Source organism: Myxocyprinus asiaticus, chromosome 7 (genome assembly GCF_019703515.2).
Source record: "Myxocyprinus asiaticus isolate MX2 ecotype Aquarium Trade chromosome 7, UBuf_Myxa_2, whole genome shotgun sequence".
Lineage (NCBI taxonomy): Eukaryota > Metazoa > Chordata > Actinopteri > Cypriniformes > Catostomidae > Myxocyprinus > Myxocyprinus asiaticus.
Window position 1 is genome coordinate 6584872 of NC_059350.1, and position 18206 is coordinate 6603077.

Consider the following 18206-nt stretch of genomic DNA (forward strand, 5'->3'; position numbering starts at 1 on the left):
TGATCTCCCACGATCAAAATGCATCAGCACTGCACTTTATTACCCTCATATCTCACATCGGACTGTCATAAATTATATTATTAATTATATTCTCTCTTAACAACTGACTATCAACCGACAGCCTGAATGTCAATACAGTACAATACTGTACATTCTATATATATATACTTTTTTATATATTTTTATTTTTTATTTTTATTGAATAATGTGTATCTATATAGTGCGCATTGTATACTGTACTGTATTGTATACTGTAGTGTATGTTATTATTTGTATACTGTTGAGTGAAATTATGTGTATAACAGATGTTTAAATTGCATTGTGTTTTTGTAAATTGATATATGTCTCATCACTGTCACGACTGCTATGTTGATTGGAACTGCACCCAAGAATTTCACACACCATTGCACTTGTGTATATGGCTGTGTGACAATAAAGTGATTTGATTTGATTTGATTTGATTTGAATATGACTCCAGTGGTTTAATCCATGTCTTCAGAAGCAAAATTATAAGTGTGGGTGGGAAACAGATCAATATTTAAATCATTTTTAATATGAATTTTCCTCCCTGCCCAGTAGGTGGTGAAATGCACAAAGAATGTGAATTCCCAAAAACAAGAGAAGACAAATATGAAAGTGAAAGTGGAGATTGATAGTAAAAAAGTACTTAAATATTGATCTGTTTCTCAACCACACTTACCATATCACTTCTGAAGACATGGATTCAACCACTGGAGTCACGTGGATTACTTTATGACACCTTAATGTGCTTTTTGACCACCATTCACTTGCATTGAATGTTCCAACAGAGCTGAGATATTCTTCTAAAAACCTTTGTGTTCAACAGTAGAAAGTTCTACACATCTGGGATGGCATGGTGGTGAGTAAATGAGATAATTTTTATTTTTGGGTGAACTATCCCTTTAAGCATCACTTTTCTTTTTACTCTATAAATATTGATTTTAAGGATATTTAATTGTGCAAATAAATAAAATGGATACTCTTAATGTACATTTTGATAAAGATTATTTCTGTGCATTTAGGAAGAGGAGCTTGACTAAGCACAGAAAGGAGCAGATGCCATCAATGCTTTGGAGCAGGAAGAGTGAAAGTTGTCTTTCAACCCACTGGATGAATTGATTGTCCTTGAAAATGAGTTGAGGACATTTGTCAGAACTTGGTTCATTTATAAATATAAACTGTTTCTGATGTTTTTGTTACAGTATTAGTTCAGAGAGTTTTCTCCTACCTGCATATATTTCTGCAGTGTGCAGTCTGTTAAAATGCATTTTGAATTGTGTTTATTTAGATTTACTGAAATTCTTTAAGTCATTGCATAGCCCACTTGTTTTTATGTTGTTTGTTTATCGTCATGACTTGAGAACATATTCTGGTTCTAGGAGAGCATGAATATCTATGTTAGATTGTACATTTATAAACAACAATAAAAACCTTTGACATTCACACGTTGTCTGTTATTTCTTCAGGTCATTTTATTTTAAAGTTAATTGAAAGTAAATGAACAGAACCTAGTATTTGAAGCTGCAAATAGCACTTACAATTGAGCTAAATGAGCTTAAAATGCATAGTTGGTTAAACAGAGACTCTTAAGGTTAAAAAATCTTAAATGTAGTAGCTGGCACAGTATTTTAAGTAAACATTTTTGAATGGAAGCTCATTAATTTAGCCAGCTACAGTTTCTTAGGTAACGTTGCTTAAAATTCCTAGTGGAATTTGCTTAAAAAGTAGGACGCAAAAATGATGCACTATTTATTTAAGCAAATCCAGCACATTATTTTTTTCAGTGCAGCAGCCACAATGAGAACAACCAAAACAGCTAAAATGACTACAACTATGAGACCAACTGGACTTGATTTGCCACATTCAGCATCAGATGACATTGTTCCTGGTTTTATTTCTTCAGGTCCCTCTGTCTCACATCTACAAATGTGTAATTGATTACTATTAGTACATCCAGTCATATTAGAATATTTATTTAACACTTGTAAATGTGGTAATTACTCACGCTGAATGTGGTTGACAGAATGTTAAAGAGCCATCTGAGTAAGTTTTGTCTGTGCAGTCAGCACATACAGTATCAGTAAATGCTGTTCCTGTAAAGTTATTGAGAACATGAGCCCATTAGGAGGAGAGCAGCATACTAGTTTTACTACCAAAATGTTAACTGACAATCCCTGTTTAAATTAATTAATTAATTAAAGCTCTACCTGAATTTAAAGCATACACTGGTGGCCAAAAGTTTGGAATAATGTACAGATTTTTCTGTACCTTTATTCACCAAAGTGGCATTCAACTGATCACAATGTATAGTCAAGACATTAATAACATGAAAAATTACTATTACAATTTGAAAAAAATGTTCAGAACTTAAACTACTTCAAAGAGTTCTCATCAAAAAATCCTCCACGTGCAGCAATGACAGCTTTGCAGATCCTTGGCATTCTAGCTGTCAGATTGTCCAGATACTCAGGTGACATTTCACCCCACACTTCCTGTAGCACTTACCATAGATGTATCTGTCTTATCGGGCACTTCTCACGCACCTTACAGTCTAGCTGATCCCACAAAAGCTCAATGGGGTTAAGATCCATAACACTCTTTTCCAATTATCTGTTGTCCAATGTCTGTGTTTCTTTGCCCACTCTAACCTTTTCTTTTTGTTTTTCTGTTTCAAAAGTGGCTTTTTCTTTGCAATTCTCCCCATAAGTCCTGCACCCCTGAGTCTTCTCTTTACTGTTGTACATGAAACTGGTGTTGAGCGGGTAGAATTCAATGAAGCTGTCAGCTGAGGACATGTGAGGCTCAAACTAGAGACTCTGATGTACTTATCCTCTTGTTTAGTTGTACATCTGGCCTTCCACATCTCTTTCTGTCCTTGTTAGAGTCAGTTGTCCTTTGTCTTTGAAGACTGAAGTGTACACCTTTGTATGAAATCTGGCAATTTCAAACATTGTATAGCTTTCATTCCTCAAAACAATGATTAACTGATGAGTTTCTAGAGAAAGCTGTTTCTTTTTTGCCATTTTTGACCTAATATTGACCTTAAGACATGCCAGTCTATTGCATACTGTGGCAACTCAAAAACAAACACAAAGACAATGTTAAGCTTCATTTAACGAACCAAATAGCTTTCAGCTGTGTTTGATATAATGGCAAGTGATTTTCTAGTACCAAATTAGCAATTTAGCATAATTACTCAAGGATAAGGTGTTGGAGTGATGGCTGCTGGAAATGGGGCCTGTCTAGATTTGATCAAAAATGACTTTTTTCAAATAGTGATGGTGCTGTTTTTTTACATCAATAATGTCCTGACTATACATTGTGATCAGCTGAATGCCACTTTAGTGAATTAAAGTACCAATTTCCTTCCGAAACAGCAAAATCTGTACATTATTCCAACTTTTGGCCACCGGTGTACCTTTATTATGCTTGTGTCTGTTTTTTTATTTATTTATTTTTATTTGTATACACATGTATTTTTTTATTTTATGCCTGTGCACGGTTCTTCTTATTTCTAAAACGTTAATAGTTTATTTCCTGTTCAGTAAAATAGACACCACACCCACCTGTTTGTTTGATATATTGACCAGGATTACATTTAGAGTGTTTCAAAGCAAAAGTACAGCTGCTGTTAATGCAGTAGAATCCCTCATGTGGCTCACAAACAGTATCTGCAGAGTGTGTGCAGGTCTTCTGCACTCTTAGTCCTACATCTGTGGGACACACAAAACACTTTTTGCTATAAAAAATGCAATGCTTCAGAAAGCACTTCTTTAATATATGATTAATATCTCTTTATCATCCGTTAATGCATTCATCATGGAGGACACACTAACTTTCATCACACACAAAGCAGGGAAAGCACTTCATAAGGTCATTGGGTTCATCGATGTAAGTTGATTCAGGGCAAGGAACACAAGTTGTACTGGTATTCTCAGTGCAATGCCAATAGACAAAGTTTCCTAAATAAAACATTACAGAATATACTTTCTTAAAAGAAATGAATGTTTTAAAGAATGGTTTATTGTAATTATATATGATATTCCTACAAAACCTATAAAAAAATGGTTTTACTGTACCGGGTGCACACATGGGGCAGCAGTTTCCATTTATCTCATATTCAGCACGTGCACATGCACTGAAACACAGTTCAATGTCCAGAGTGACAATAGCAGAAATAAATAAAATGATCCTCAAATTGAACATGTTCATATAAAGTGAAACAGAGATTTATTCACTCGAGAATAAAAGTCGTTTCATCCTCAGACTTTATAAGCACTGTTGTGTTTTCTTCAGCACATTAGATGAAATAATCATTCATTAGTATGATGATAACTGGCTCCATGGACTCATGATTGTAAACTCTGAAAGACCAAACTCGAGAAAAGAGGAATTGAAATGACGGTGAAGGCAGCAAAGCTCAGTGAGTTTATCTGCATATGAAGGATGGTTGAGGTAATAAAACTGGATCCATTTAGATTTGAATGTGAAATTCCACGTTTTGCAACATTTGTTTCACACATGGGATATCTCCTCTTGAAATAAGTAAGTAGTTGGATTCTGTAAAGTACAAATTAAAGACATCTCAGCATCATCATACACATACATATACATAAACATAAATACAGATAAAAGTGCAACTTTAAAATGGTCTTTGACTCTGGGGGAAAAAAATATGAAGATTATTTTCATTTCTTGTTTAGGTCATGCTGCAAGTCCATTTTAGACCTATTTGATGTTCTTTGTTAAAGCCCTGATCAATTCCTCAACTATTGATTCTATGTAGAAATACATTTTCATTGGCCTGTTATTTTCCCAACTGATGTTTTATGATTGGATTCTTATCCTAAACTCTCTCAAGTTCTTTCTGTTCTTTTCTTCTGCCCCAAACAAGAAAATGTAGAAAGTTAAAATCAACTTTAGTGTAAGCAGATTCTATCTTGTTTGACTGCATTTTTTGTATAAATGTTTCTGCATTTTAAGTTTGATGTAACGGTTGTTTTTGCAGCTGGAAGCAGTAAAGTATAGTTATCGATCTATCAAGAAATCTATGAAATGCTTCATTAAGTTATTTATTTATTTTGGGCCGGTTACTTTCTATGTAAAATCCAAGCCTGATTTCTCTTCCCAGTCCCCCATGCACTTAACCTACATGTATTTGGACTTGTGGGGGAAACCCACACGATCACAGGGACAACATGCAACCTCCACACAGAAAGGGCCAGTTGACCCGGGACCTTCTTGCTGTGAGGCGACAGTGCTAACCACTGAGCCACCGTGCCAGCCATGCAATTAAGATAAGGTTAATGGGTCAAAATCAAATGATATCTTTTTCAAGAAGATTTACCACAAAAAAATAATATCCAAGGGACATAAGTGACAATCTGTACAATTTATTTTACAGCATTAAAAAAAAAAGATAATCTAAATAAAGGGTAAATTAACAATTGATGTGCAAAATGACATCACAAGATGGACAAATTATGTGGAGAATAAAACAATTACATTTTCCACAACTTTCTGCTTTCCAACTCTCCTTACTCCCACATAATCTTTTCTCATATTGCTTATTTATGTTTGCACTTTTGTTTGGGCATTGTTTCCACTCAGCTGTCATTTGCTGCTACTGTCAAGCAACTGTTTGATGCCGAACACAACAGCGCTTCGCGCGTTCGCGGAGAGATTGACAGGCAGGAATTTGGCCAATAGTTGCTGCAAGCGTCTTATAATTGACCAATTGGTGTGAGAGAAGGCGGGACTTACAAAGAGGGTTTAAAGCAATGCAAATATGCGCGCGCGCACACAATGAAGTATTAGACCTGATGCACATCATAATGCAACTAAAGCCGGACATTTTCGCAAATTTAGAAATCCTGGCCGGACGTTTTTAAGGTACTAAAAAATGTCCGGGAAAAAGAGGACATATGGTCACCCTAATATTACATTTTTATCTGAAAAAGTAGGCCACCTGAACAAAGTATGCTTAGCATACAACTAACCTAATTACTTTTTTTTATTTTTTTTTTATCACAAATTCCTTATTTTATTGACAAAACATTATTTTCTAATCTCGATGCTCTTCTCCAATGAGTTATACCAACATCTTAAAATCCTGCACCTCTGACACAATTGTTCAATTTTTAAGGTGTCTTCCTGAAGAGGGTGCTTACCGGCCGAAAAAGCATCAAAACTCAGGACATTTTGACTTTTTGACAGGAAATATTTTGAACACATATAAGTATGCTTATTTAAATCTACTAATTTCAAGGACTGGACGTAAAATACAGATGGAAATCTTCCCACGTAATATCCAGAAAATAATAATAATCAATCTAACAAACGACTGTGATTGGTGCATCCTGAACAGCGCTGAGAAAAGTAACAGGTGCCACGTGACAACTTTAGATTAGTTAGGACGATAATTGACACAGTAATAATTAAACTACGGACATTTAATAGAAAATTAAAGCATAGTATAAAGTCAAAGTATTTTCCAAATGGTGATTTTCTGAAAGTTGATAGGAACATGTCTTTATTATCCCTGTCTACTCAGGACTTCGGGACATTAGTTGTTTAACCTGTTCTTCGATTTCACTTCCTTTTCTTGACTAAAACCAAATGAAAAAGTTTATCTAATAAATTCAAGCTGTTGCTGTAAACTACAACTAGATAATAGTGTTTAATCAATGAAACAGAAGTACTAAACATTCGCTTTAAGTGACATTTTGATACAATAGTGAAAATACTTTGTCAAATCTGCCATAATTCATGATGACCAACATTTCCCATTTTCGAATCTCAGTAAAAACTATCAACTTTCTAAAACGGTAAAAACTATAAAACAGAAAAGTCTCACCGAATTACGTTGTTTGACGTTGTTTCTGTAGAGCAGTTGAGGTCATGATTATACTCCAAATGAAATTTACTTTTGTTATTCAAACGTGTCAGCACTACAATATTCAGCACAGGTAGGTGTGTAAACCAAGTAGATTTAAAGGAACAGTTCACCATAAAAGAAAATACTATCATCATTTACTCACCCTAATGTAGTTTCAAAACCCAGTTAACTTTCTTCTGTGAAACACAAAAGATACATTTTTGAAAACTACACACACACACACACACACACACACACACACACACACACACACACACACACACACACATATATATATATATATATATATATATATATATATATATATATATATACACACACACACAAATAGTGTTGGGTGTAATGCATTATTAATTAATTAATTACATTAATTAAATTACATTTTCATTGAAAAAAGTAAAGTAAGGTATTACTCTTAATTTTTCATTAATTTAATTACAGCTACTTCTGATGTAATTGCGTTAAATACTGTATAGACTATAGAACAAATCTATATAAAACTAGTGAATTTCAAACCAAAATTTAACTTCTAATGTTAAAATGTATGTTTCTAATTTAATACAGCCCCCTTAAATTCTTTGGCCAGCTCATGAATAATATATTTGATTTTATATGATTTATTTAAAAGACTTAAAAGAACAGTTTCATGTCTATCCTTGTATTTTTCATCTGGTCGAGGTTGATAGGGGTTTTTAGAAAGTAATTAGTAATGCAATTACTTTTCAGACAGAATAATTAGCACAGTAATCTAATTACACTATACTGTAGAAGATTTAATTAGTAGTAATTAGTAATTAATTACTTTTTTAGAGAAACTTACCCAACACTAAGGGGGGGTAAGTGTTGAGTAACCTTCTTTTGCAGAACAAAAACAAAAGATTTTTGGAAGAATATTTCAACACTGTAGGTCCATACAGTGCAAGTCAACAGGGTCCAAGGGTCCAACAACTTTGAAGCTCAAAAAAGCACATAAAGACAGCACAAAAGTAATCCATAAGACTCGAGTGAATAAATCCTTATCTTCAAAATGTGCATTTTCACATGCAAATTAGCTTTTTGGCAAACTTCCTGCGAATTGTCCATTGTTGCCAAAGGTTTGCATGAGATACACCACTACCTGTGGAGAGCTGCAAACTTCTGGCGCATACATATTTGTGGTGAATCAAAAGCTCATTTGCATGTGAAAATAACGAGTGGAAAATTTGTGGCTAGTTTAGATTTTTTTTGTAAGGGTGTGGTTAGAAGAATAGTTCATTGTTACTTTGTGTGTGGACATCATTTGACATTGCTGAGGCTTCTATATCTTTCATTCTGTCAAGTCTTTAACCACATTTACATTCAGTTAAGAAAATGTAAGTTTAAGTCCTTTTTTACTATAAATCTCCACTTTCATGACCACATTCTTCTTCTTTTGTTTTTGGCAATTCACATTCTTTGTGCATATCGCCAACTACTGGGCAGGTAGGAGAATTTATAGTAAAGAAATGCCTGATGCTGTCCAACACTTGCTCCTTCACAACCTGTGTCATGTCAGAGATGCGCCGACCCACTGTGTTGTCAGAGAGTGAACAGAATCAAGCTTAGAAGCCGCTGCCTCTCCTACCATCAAGGAACACATATCTTTGGATGTCTCTCCAATGTTATGTGCTTTGCCCGCCTTGGAAATACGCAACGCAATGTGATATGAAGCTTCAGTGGCTTTAACATTTAATTTGACAAATTCTCAGACAACTTTTTTCTGACCTTGAAAGGCTTGAAATTTTATTTGGAAAAACTCAGGAGTTTTTCGCGCTACCTCAGCATGCTTGGTGTCAAGGTGTCTTAAAAAATAATTTCAGTATTATTACTGGTTTCTGTCCTTTAATTTTTATATTTTATTTTTATGTATAGAATATGTTGCGTTTGTAGGTGTCATTTTGGTAAATGTCTTGACACGTCACAGTGGAACTCACTAATTTTCCAACCCTGGTTACGGCCCTGACCACGCCTACCTGTGATGACACGTTTAAATTACATAAGTCAACAGACTCAGTTCCATTTGGAGTATAATCATGACCTCAACTGCTCTACAGAAACAACGTCAAACAACGTAATTCGGTGAGACTTTTCTGTTTTATAGTTTTTACCGTTTTAGAAAGTTGATAGTTTTTACTGAGATTCGAAAATGGGAAATGTTGGTCATCATGAATTATGGCAGATTTGACAAAGTATTTTCACTATTGTATCAAACTGTCACTTAAAGCGAATGTTTAGTACTTCTGTTTCATTGATTAAACACTATTATCTAGTTATAGTTTACAGCAACAGCTTGAATTTATTAGATAAACTTTTTCATTTGGTTTTAGTCAAGAAAAGGAAGTGAAATCGAAGAACAGGTTAAACAACTAACGTCCCGAAGTCCTGAGTAGACAGGGATAATAAAGACATGTTCCTATCAACTTTCAGAAAATCACCATTTGGAAAATACTTTGACTTTATACTATGCTTTAATTTTCTATTAAATGTCCGTAGTTTAATTATTACTGTGTCAATTATCGTCCTAACTAATCTAAAGTTGTCACGTGACACCTGTTATTTTTCTCAGCGCTGTTCAGGATGCACCAATCACAGCCGTTTTCTGGATATTACGTGGGCAGATTTCCATCTGTATTTTACGTCCAGTCCTTGAAATTAGTAGATTTAAACAAGCATACTTATATGTGTTCAAAATATTTCCTGTCAAAATGTACTGACTGAGAGTGCCCCAGCCACTGGGGGTTGCGTCAGGAAGGGCATCCGGCGTAAAACGTGTGCCAACTCAAATATGCGGATCACGGATGGTCCGCTGTGGTGACTTTTTTAAATGAAAATGTATCTCAAATATACAGTTTTTTATTTTTCTTATCTACATTTAATTAAAAAAATAAAATAAAAATAACCATTAGTTATCCTGCTTAATTAAAATGAGTGGTGAATGTTAACCTTTTCTGCTTTTACTCCTCAATTTAAATATCTCTGATCAGACAGTTCATTTTTAATGTAACTTGTGTATTTCATAGATTTCTTGATAGATCGATAACTATACTTTACTGCTTCCAGCTGCAAAAACAACCGTTACATCAAACTTAAAATGCAGAAACATTTATACAAAAAATGCAGTCAAACAAGATAGAATCTGCTTACACTAAAGTTGATTTTAACTTTCTACATTTTCTTGTTTGGGGCAGAAGAAAAGAACAGAAAGAACTTGAGAGAGTTTAGGATAAGAATCCAATCATAAAACATCAGTTGGGAAAATAACAGGCCAATGAAAATGTATTTCTACATAGAATCAATAGTTGAGGAATTGATCAGGGCTTTAACAAAGAACATCAAATAGGTCTAAAATGGACTTGCAGCATGACCTAAACAAGAAATGAAAATAATCTTCATATTTTTTTCCCCCAGAGTCAAAGACCATTTTAAAGTTGCACTTTTATCTGTATTTATGTTTATGTATATGTATGTGTATGATGATGCTGAGATGTCTTTAATTTGTACTTTACAGAATCCAACTACTTACTTATTTCAAGAGGAGATATCCCATGTGTGAAACAAATGTTGCAAAACGTGGAATTTCACATTCAAATCTAAATGGATCCAGTTTTATTACCTCAACCATCCTTCATATGCAGATAAACTCACTGAGCTTTGCTGCCTTCACCGTCATTTCAATTCCTCTTTTCTCGAGTTTGGTCTTTCAGAGTTTACAATCATGAGTCCATGGAGCCAGTTATCATCATACTAATGAATGATTATTTCATCTAATGTGCTGAAGAAAACACAACAGTGCTTATAAAGTCTGAGGATGAAACGACTTTTATTCTCGAGTGAATAAATCTCTGTTTCACTTTATATGAACATGTTCAATTTGAGGATCATTTTATTTATTTCTGCTATTGTCACTCTGGACATTGAACTGTGTTTCAGTGCATGTGCACGTGCTGAATATGAGATAAATGGAAACTGCTGCCCCATGTGTGCACCCGGTACAGTAAAACCATTTTTTTATAGGTTTTGTAGGAATATCATATATAATTACAATAAACCATTCTTTAAAACATTCATTTCTTTTAAGAAAGTATATTCTGTAATGTTTTATTTAGGAAACTTTGTCTATTGGCATTGCACTGAGAATACCAGTACAACTTGTGTTCCTTGCCCTGAATCAACTTACATCGATGAACCCAATGACCTTATGAAGTGCTTTCCCTGCTTTGTGTGTGATGAAAGTTAGTGTGTCCTCCATGATGAATGCATTAACGGATGATAAAGAGATATTAATCATATATTAAAGAAGTGCTTTCTGAAGCATTGCATTTTTTATAGCAAAAAGTGTTTTGTGTGTCCCACAGATGTAGGACTAAGAGTGCAGAAGACCTGCACACGCTCTGCAGATACTGTTTGTGAGCCACATGAGGGATTCTACTGCATTAACAGCAGCTGTACTTTTGCTTTGAAACACTCTAAATGTAATCCTGGTCAATATATCAAACAAACAGGTGGGTGTGGTGTCTATTTTACTGAACAGGAAATAAACTATTTAACATTTTAGAAATAAGAAGAACCGTGCACAGGCATAAAATAAAAAAATACATGTGTACTACAAATGTAACAGGGATTGTCAGTTAACAGTTTGGTAGTAAAACTAGTGTGCTGCTCTCCTCCTAATGGGCTCATGTTCTCAATATCTTTACAGGAACAGCATTTACTGATACTGTATGTGCTGACTGCACAGACAAAACTTACTCAGATGGCTCTTTAACATTCTGTCAACCACATTCAGCGTGAGTAATTACCACATTTACAAGTGTTAAATAAATATTCTAATATGACTGGATGTACTAATAGTAATCAATTACACATTTGTAGATGTGAGACAGAGGGACTTGAAGAAATAAAACCAGGAACAATGTCATCTGATGCTGAATGTGGCAAATCAACTCCAGTTGGTCTCAGAGTTGGAGTCATTTTTGCTTTTATTTTGATTGTTCTCATTGTGGCTGCTGTAGGAATCTTAACAATTCTGATATTAAAACAAAGAGGACAACCCTCTAACAGAAGTAAAACTTTAATTATTACAAAAATAATAAAATACAATGTCAACATGTTAAGTTATCTCAATTAATACTTTTTATATCTCACTACCAGTAAGAAGCTCCAGCTCAACTCTGCCAACTCTGTTATAGTGAACCAGTAAGTGAATGTTTCGAACTGTACACAAAATGAACTGAACAAAACATTCAACATTTATGTACATTAAAACTTTAAAACACAAAGCATTTGGAAAAACTATGCAAATATCTAGCATTGTGTGTTAATTAAAATGTGGATGTTTAGCTGTGTTGTAATAATGTCATCTTCCCTTTTTTGTTGCAGATATCAGCAGACTCAGATTCTACAAAGTCCTGTTGATGTGTCAGCTGCTTGACATTGAAATCACAAAATGCACTATCTACGTCTCACTTATCTACCTCAGATTGTCATGTGTCAATTGCGACAGTTATGTTGAATCTGTTTTAAATAACTCTAGTTACTTTATTTTAAATAAACTCTCTCCTCATTATCCCTTAAAGAAAGTGCATGTTACACCTCTCTTTGACTCGCTTCATTGGCTGCCTTTTGCTGCTTGCATATAGAACAGCCACTGGCTCTGCACCCGCAACACACTTTTGCAACTTTTTGTTACTTCTAGAAGCTTGCAGTCAGTGAGTGAGCAGCACCTTGTGGGACTAAACAATCACATTTTACTTTCACTGTTCCCCGCTGGTGGAATTATCTTACCAAGTCCACACAAACAGCCAATTCCCCTGCAACTTTCAAGAAACATCTAAAAATGCATCTCTCCCATAAGCGCTTGACTCAACCTTTTAACGCTCTTTAAAAAAATGTTTTTTCATGCTTTAAGATTTTACACAGTCTTTAACTTTCATCTCTGTTGTAGCCAGATAAATTTGGACCTTCGTATTGCAGTACTTCTCATATTATTGCTTCCTTGTAGGATGAATTACATTTGTACAGTAGAATTCCCCATTATTAATTGTAACTGTAAATAGTAATGTTGTTACAGTTCATTATGATCAAACAGCGGTTTCAAACAAATGTAATGCTAATGAGACACTTATCATGATTTTATTCGGACAGTGTGGAATAGGTTTTTACACTGCTCGTGAGTCGTGCCAGAATACCTGTCAAATGATTAAAACCATACACTAAATTTTACAATTAATGCTGTTTTGAACAGAATATACTACATTAAGAAAATATTATTAAATGGTTGATACATAGTGTTCTTGTTGTAACATGAACACTTCAAATTACTGTACTGCAGTGTCATTACATTTCATACAATAACTCACATCACTCTCATCATAGAACTCTTCATAAATATTGGTCATCATAATGCTGTTTTATTAGGTGTCATGAACTATATTAACCTTAACAAGCGATTTCCAAAGACGGCCTGTCACAAATGCACATGGTTGTGTTATGGAGCTGTCAGTTTGCTGTGATAGTAATCCTGATCTGAAATTAACAAACTCATGGAATCTAATGTGATCTAATTACATTTATATCTAGATATTTTGCTTTCTGGTGGTGAATAAGGGAGAAGCAACATTTCTAAAACAACAATGACAATGGTAGAGATGCCCACCAGATATGAGAAAGGTGAAAAGAAAAATTACTCGAGTCACTGCCAGTTAAAGGACTAGTTCAGAAATGAATTCTTTCATTAACTCACATTTACATGACATTCAAACTCTTCTGAATGAAATGGTAACTTGCAATTGTTACTTCATTCTATTTCTACTTGATCTATTCCATTACAGTTATTTATTTTGACATTACCTAATTTGTTAAGTCTGATTGAATTACATGTTTGACCTGAGTATAAAACCAGTCTGTAACGGGTAAGGATGGACAAGGAGGAGGCGGGAACTGGCTATGCAGTCAACGAAACTTTTAATGACATAAATCATCTCTCTCACTCACTCACTCACTCACTCACACTCTCTCTCACACACACACACTCACACTCACTCACTCACTCACTCACTCACTCACTCACTCACTCACTCACTCACTCACACACACACACACACACACACACACACACACACACACACACACACACACACACACACACACACACACACACACAGCGGCCGCATGTGTATCTCTCGAACTGGCACCTCCGGCTGGTCTTTATTCTCCTCCTGGGTGATTACAACAATTCAAGGCCAGCCGTGCATCCTCACGGCTCAGCCACACCCTCCTCCTCGTCACACAGTCCAGTAAGATGTTACCACACAAAGTAGGTTACCTGATAAAACATTTTTACAGTGTGCGCGTCAAGCGCAAGAGAGTGTAATTGAGCTTCAAATCATGATCACATCAAGATTTACAAACTTTCTACCATGTAATAACTTAACATTAGAACATTTGCAACCTCCAGTCCAACTATCAATCTACTTGGGTGAGGCACAGTGGTTTAAGACCAGTCAAGGAGACATCCTGTGTATCATTCAAAGGACTGTGTGTGTGTGTGTGTGTGTGTGTGTGTGTGTGTGTGTGTGTGTGTGTGTAGATCATAATTTAGGCTACTGCTGAACATAAACACTGGTTACCTACTCACAGTCACACAGCTACAAACAGTGAGGAGCAAAGAGAAAAATCTGACACAAGCCAGGTTTAGTCAGAAGCAAGTCAGGGCAGTGGTGGCTCAGCAGTTAAGGCTCTAGGTTGCTGATTAGAAGGTCAGGGGTTCAAGCCCCAGCACTGCCAAGATGCCACTGTTGGGCCCTTGAGCAAGGCCCTTGACCCTATCTGCTCCAGGGATGCTGTAACATGGCTGACCCTGCACTTTGACCCCAGCTTAGCTGGGATATGTGGGGAAGAAAAAAAAAGAATTTCACTGTATATGTATAACATGTGATAAATAAATACAATTATAAATTAGGAGACTGTACAGATGTCAAGATTTACAGTGAATAAGGAGTTACATTTTGGTCTGTTTCTCACCCAAAACTGATCATATCGCTTCAGAAGGCATGGATTAAACCACTCAAATCGAATGGATGTTTATGAGCAGGGTTGGGAGGGTTACTTTTGAAATGTATTCCACTACAGATTACAGAATACATGCTGTAAAATGTAATTTGTAACGTATTCCGTTAGATTACTCAAGGTCAGTAACGTATTCTATATACTTTGGATTACTTCTTCAGCACTGGTAGATTTTTTCACTTGTTTTGACTATAAAAACTCTGCCAGTACAGTAAGACAAAATACACATGTTAAAAATACATTCTCTGAAAAACCTAAATATCTTATGCAGTGTTGTTTCTAAAACAAGTTTCATCTAACTGATCTTGTTTTAAGGATTTTTAGATATTTTTACAAGAAAACAATACAAAAATTATAATCAAGAATAAGACTAATATCAAAGGTCTTACTAGAAAAAAAGAAATTATGATCCAACGTGAATTTTCTTGATAAAAAAATGTGATCATGCCTGGTAACGTGCATGTGAAATGGCTAGAAATAGCATTTTAGCTTAGTGTAAAGCTAACAGTTACACAAGGTTTATTTCTATTTCTTGTGCTCCAAACTTACTTCAAACATACTTCTCTGTCTGCTCGTATGAATGTAACACATCATAAGAAAGTGTTTCACTGCTGTTCAAATGCACTTTGGATCGCATCATTTATATGTATAAATGTTTTCCATCTGAAAGGACTAAATATTAAATGAAACAAATGACAATAAAATGCAAAGTAATCTCTTCAGTAATCAAAATACTTATTGAATGTTGCTGTATTCTAATTACCAATGATATAAATTGTAACTGTAGTGGAATACAGTTACTTATATTTTGTATTTTAAATACGTAATCCAGTTACATGTATTCTGTTACTCCACAACCCTGTTTATGAGCCACTTTTATGATGCCTTTACAGTATGTACTTTTTGGAGCTTGATAGTTTTGGACCCCATGGACAAAAACACATCATACATCTATGAAAATATCTTTGTGTTCCACAGAAGAAAGAAAGTCAAACAAGTTTGAGATGGCATAAGGGTTAGTAAATTATTTTTTCCATTTCTTCCATTAGTAAATTATTTTTTAGGTGAACTATCCCTTTAATGACATTGAATTTGCAGTTGAAATGGTGGCACTGAGATTTACAGTACATGATGTTCTTTATAAATGAGTGTGTGAGTATCTGAGGAACTGTGTATATTATAAGGAAAAGCTGGAATTTACTGTGTACGTTTGGCCATTGGTGGGAATTCTCTATAGGGAATAATCCTGTTTCTAGATAATTCAGATATACTACTGAACGGATTTGGAGCTATGTTAATTTACATAGCGTTCAGTCCTATTTTGTGAGTATCACAAATTTACAAACTTTCTACCATGTAATAACTTAACCTAAGAACATTTGCAACCTCCAGTCCAACTATCAATCTACTTGGGTGAGGCACAGTGGTTTAAGACCAGTCAAGGAGACATCCTGTGTATCATTCAAAGGACTGTGTGTGTGTGTGTGTGTGTGTGTGTGTGTGTGTGTGTGTGTGTGTGTGTGTGTGTAGATCATAATTTAGGCTACTGCTGAACATAAACACTGGTTACCTACTCACAGTCACACAGCTACAAACAGTGAGGAGCAAAGAGAAAAATCTGACACAAGCCAGGTTTAGATTTTTAACATGGATCTACCTGTTTATGTGCTTTAAATGTTCAGAAAAGGCAGAGAAAGTGGACAGTCAGAAGCAAGTCCCTTCAGCTTTGAAAACAAACAAGTAGTTTGTTACTAGATTAAATATGAATACTGTTAAGGAAAAAAATAGCAATTGTTCACCCAAAAGTGAAAATTCTGTCATCATTTATTCACCCTCATGTCATTCAAAATTTGCATTCCATTCTTTGCTTATTTTGAACACAAAAGGACATTTTTGAAGAATGTTGGCAACACAAAACAAAACTGACCACGGATGGTAAAAAGCTAAAAAAAAAAAAAAAAAACTCAGAAAATTACACAAATAGAGCTTTTATGTTGCTATTGTCCATTGACCTTATTCACGGTAGCGGCATCTTTTATTTTTAATGGGAATGACAACGAGGCTGTGAGGGGTAGACTTCTTTAATGGCACGAACGGTATAAAGCTGTAAAAAGCTCCTAGATCACATCTGATAATATATCAGCGGCGATCGGGAAGAACAATAATAACCAGTGCCACTACAATGTTCTTATTTCACAAATTCAAAAAATTTGTGTTTCCATGAATTTTCAACTTTGTAAGAGCTTGGTGGGTTCAGGCAATTAAACGTGAAGAAGATAGCTTCATTATTAAAAAAGGAAGCATTTTCGTCTGTGGATGGTATTTTCAAGATGAAGACTTACAACAGTCGCTCACAAGTGGAATTGTGAAACGCTTTGAAATCTGTGCTGTATCGTCATGGTTTCAATGGAAAGATTACACATCACAATTGACATGAGAGTGTGTGTTTGAAAGGGTTAAAAGTTGGATGGAGCGGGACATGGGTCTCTCCACTCCTTCACACCCATCATGTATTAGTTTCACCAAGTACAACTCACGGATCTGTTAACTGTGCCCTCTTTTTTGCATTTATACTCTTTCTGGTGACAGATTTGTAGATCGTTCCTTTAATATATAAATGTGTGCCTACTGATTTAACACACAACCACTCAATAATAATTCATTTTTATCTACTTATCTTCGTATTCGTGCAGATAACTCTTGAAAAACAACTTGATGGACAATGCGGTCAACGTCTCCAATCGTAAATGCTGGCAAAGCTTTTTAAGGACTGTGAAAACACATAAACCTCGGCAGCGGCCATAATTGCATTTATCCAACTATGACGACTTATGCTTTGTGAACGTGGAAGTGTGAAAAGGGTCCATTGTAATGTTTACCCAACTATGAGGTCTTCCGCTTCACGAACATGCAAGTGTGAAAAGGGTCCATTCTTTGAAACCTTTCATTTTGTGTTCCACTGGAGAAAAAAAAAAAGTCATACAGGTTTGTAAAGACGCGTGATGGTGAGTAAATGATGACATGGGTGAACTATAGCTTTAAAGGCGTCAGAATTGTTGCAAAATTGGGTTATGTGGCCAAGGCTAAAAACAGTAATTTACAAAGATTGGTTTTGAATCCACACCAAAATATTACAGGAAGTGTAGTAAAGCATGCAAATGCAAATGTACATTTACATGTGTTCATTTAGCAGGTACTTTTA

At 35.1% G+C, this 18206-nt stretch overlaps 2 protein-coding genes across 3 annotated transcripts; one reads left to right on the forward strand and one right to left on the reverse strand.

The window, feature by feature from the left end:
- Positions 1-1485: 1485 nt before the first annotated feature.
- On the reverse strand, positions 1486-6993 carry LOC127444098 (tumor necrosis factor receptor superfamily member 14-like). Of its 2 annotated transcripts, XM_051703287.1 has the most exons (6): positions 6878-6993; positions 4101-4581; positions 3858-3983; positions 3588-3734; positions 2027-2114; positions 1486-1941 (listed from the first exon to the last, which is right to left on the reverse strand). In XM_051703287.1, exons 2-6 carry the CDS (start codon positions 4231-4233, stop codon positions 1767-1769), a joined length of 669 nt encoding a protein of 222 aa, XP_051559247.1. In that variant the 5' UTR covers positions 4234-4581; positions 6878-6993; the 3' UTR covers positions 1486-1766. The 2 variants fall into 2 exon arrangements, with proteins under 2 accessions (XP_051559247.1, XP_051559246.1); XM_051703286.1 differs by having other exon boundaries at positions 3858-4581.
- A 1926-nt stretch (positions 6994-8919) lies between these two features.
- LOC127444102 (tumor necrosis factor receptor superfamily member 14-like) lies at positions 8920-13160 on the forward strand. The gene is made up of 8 exons (XM_051703290.1): positions 8920-9016; positions 10446-10926; positions 11044-11169; positions 11293-11439; positions 11637-11724; positions 11810-12000; positions 12089-12133; positions 12317-13160. Exons 2-7 carry the CDS (start codon positions 10794-10796, stop codon positions 12124-12126), a joined length of 723 nt encoding a protein of 240 aa, XP_051559250.1. The 5' UTR covers positions 8920-9016; positions 10446-10793; the 3' UTR covers positions 12127-12133; positions 12317-13160.
- The last annotated feature ends 5046 nt before the right edge of the window (positions 13161-18206 follow it).

What these genes read in the sequence shown, in the direction of transcription:
- LOC127444098 (XM_051703286.1), bottom strand. Translation starts at nt 4,233, where the DNA reads ATGAACATGTTCAATTTGAGGATCATTTTATTTATTTCTGCTATTGTC. An exon ending in CTGCTTTGTGTGTGATGAAA is followed by an intron (nt 3,735 to 3,857) that starts GTTAGTGTGTCC and finishes TGTGTCCCACAG; the next exon opens with ATGTAGGACTAAGAGTGCAG. An exon ending in TCAATATATCAAACAAACAG is followed by an intron (nt 2,115 to 3,587) that starts GTGGGTGTGGTG and finishes ATAACTTTACAG; the next exon opens with GAACAGCATTTACTGATACT.
- LOC127444102 (XM_051703290.1), top strand. Translation starts at nt 10,794, where the DNA reads ATGAACATGTTCAATTTGAGGATCATTTTATTTATTTCTGCTATTGTC. An exon ending in TCAATATATCAAACAAACAG is followed by an intron (nt 11,440 to 11,636) that starts GTGGGTGTGGTG and finishes ATATCTTTACAG; the next exon opens with GAACAGCATTTACTGATACT. An exon ending in AGGACAACCCTCTAACAGAA is followed by an intron (nt 12,001 to 12,088) that starts GTAAAACTTTAA and finishes TCTCACTACCAG; the next exon opens with TAAGAAGCTCCAGCTCAACT.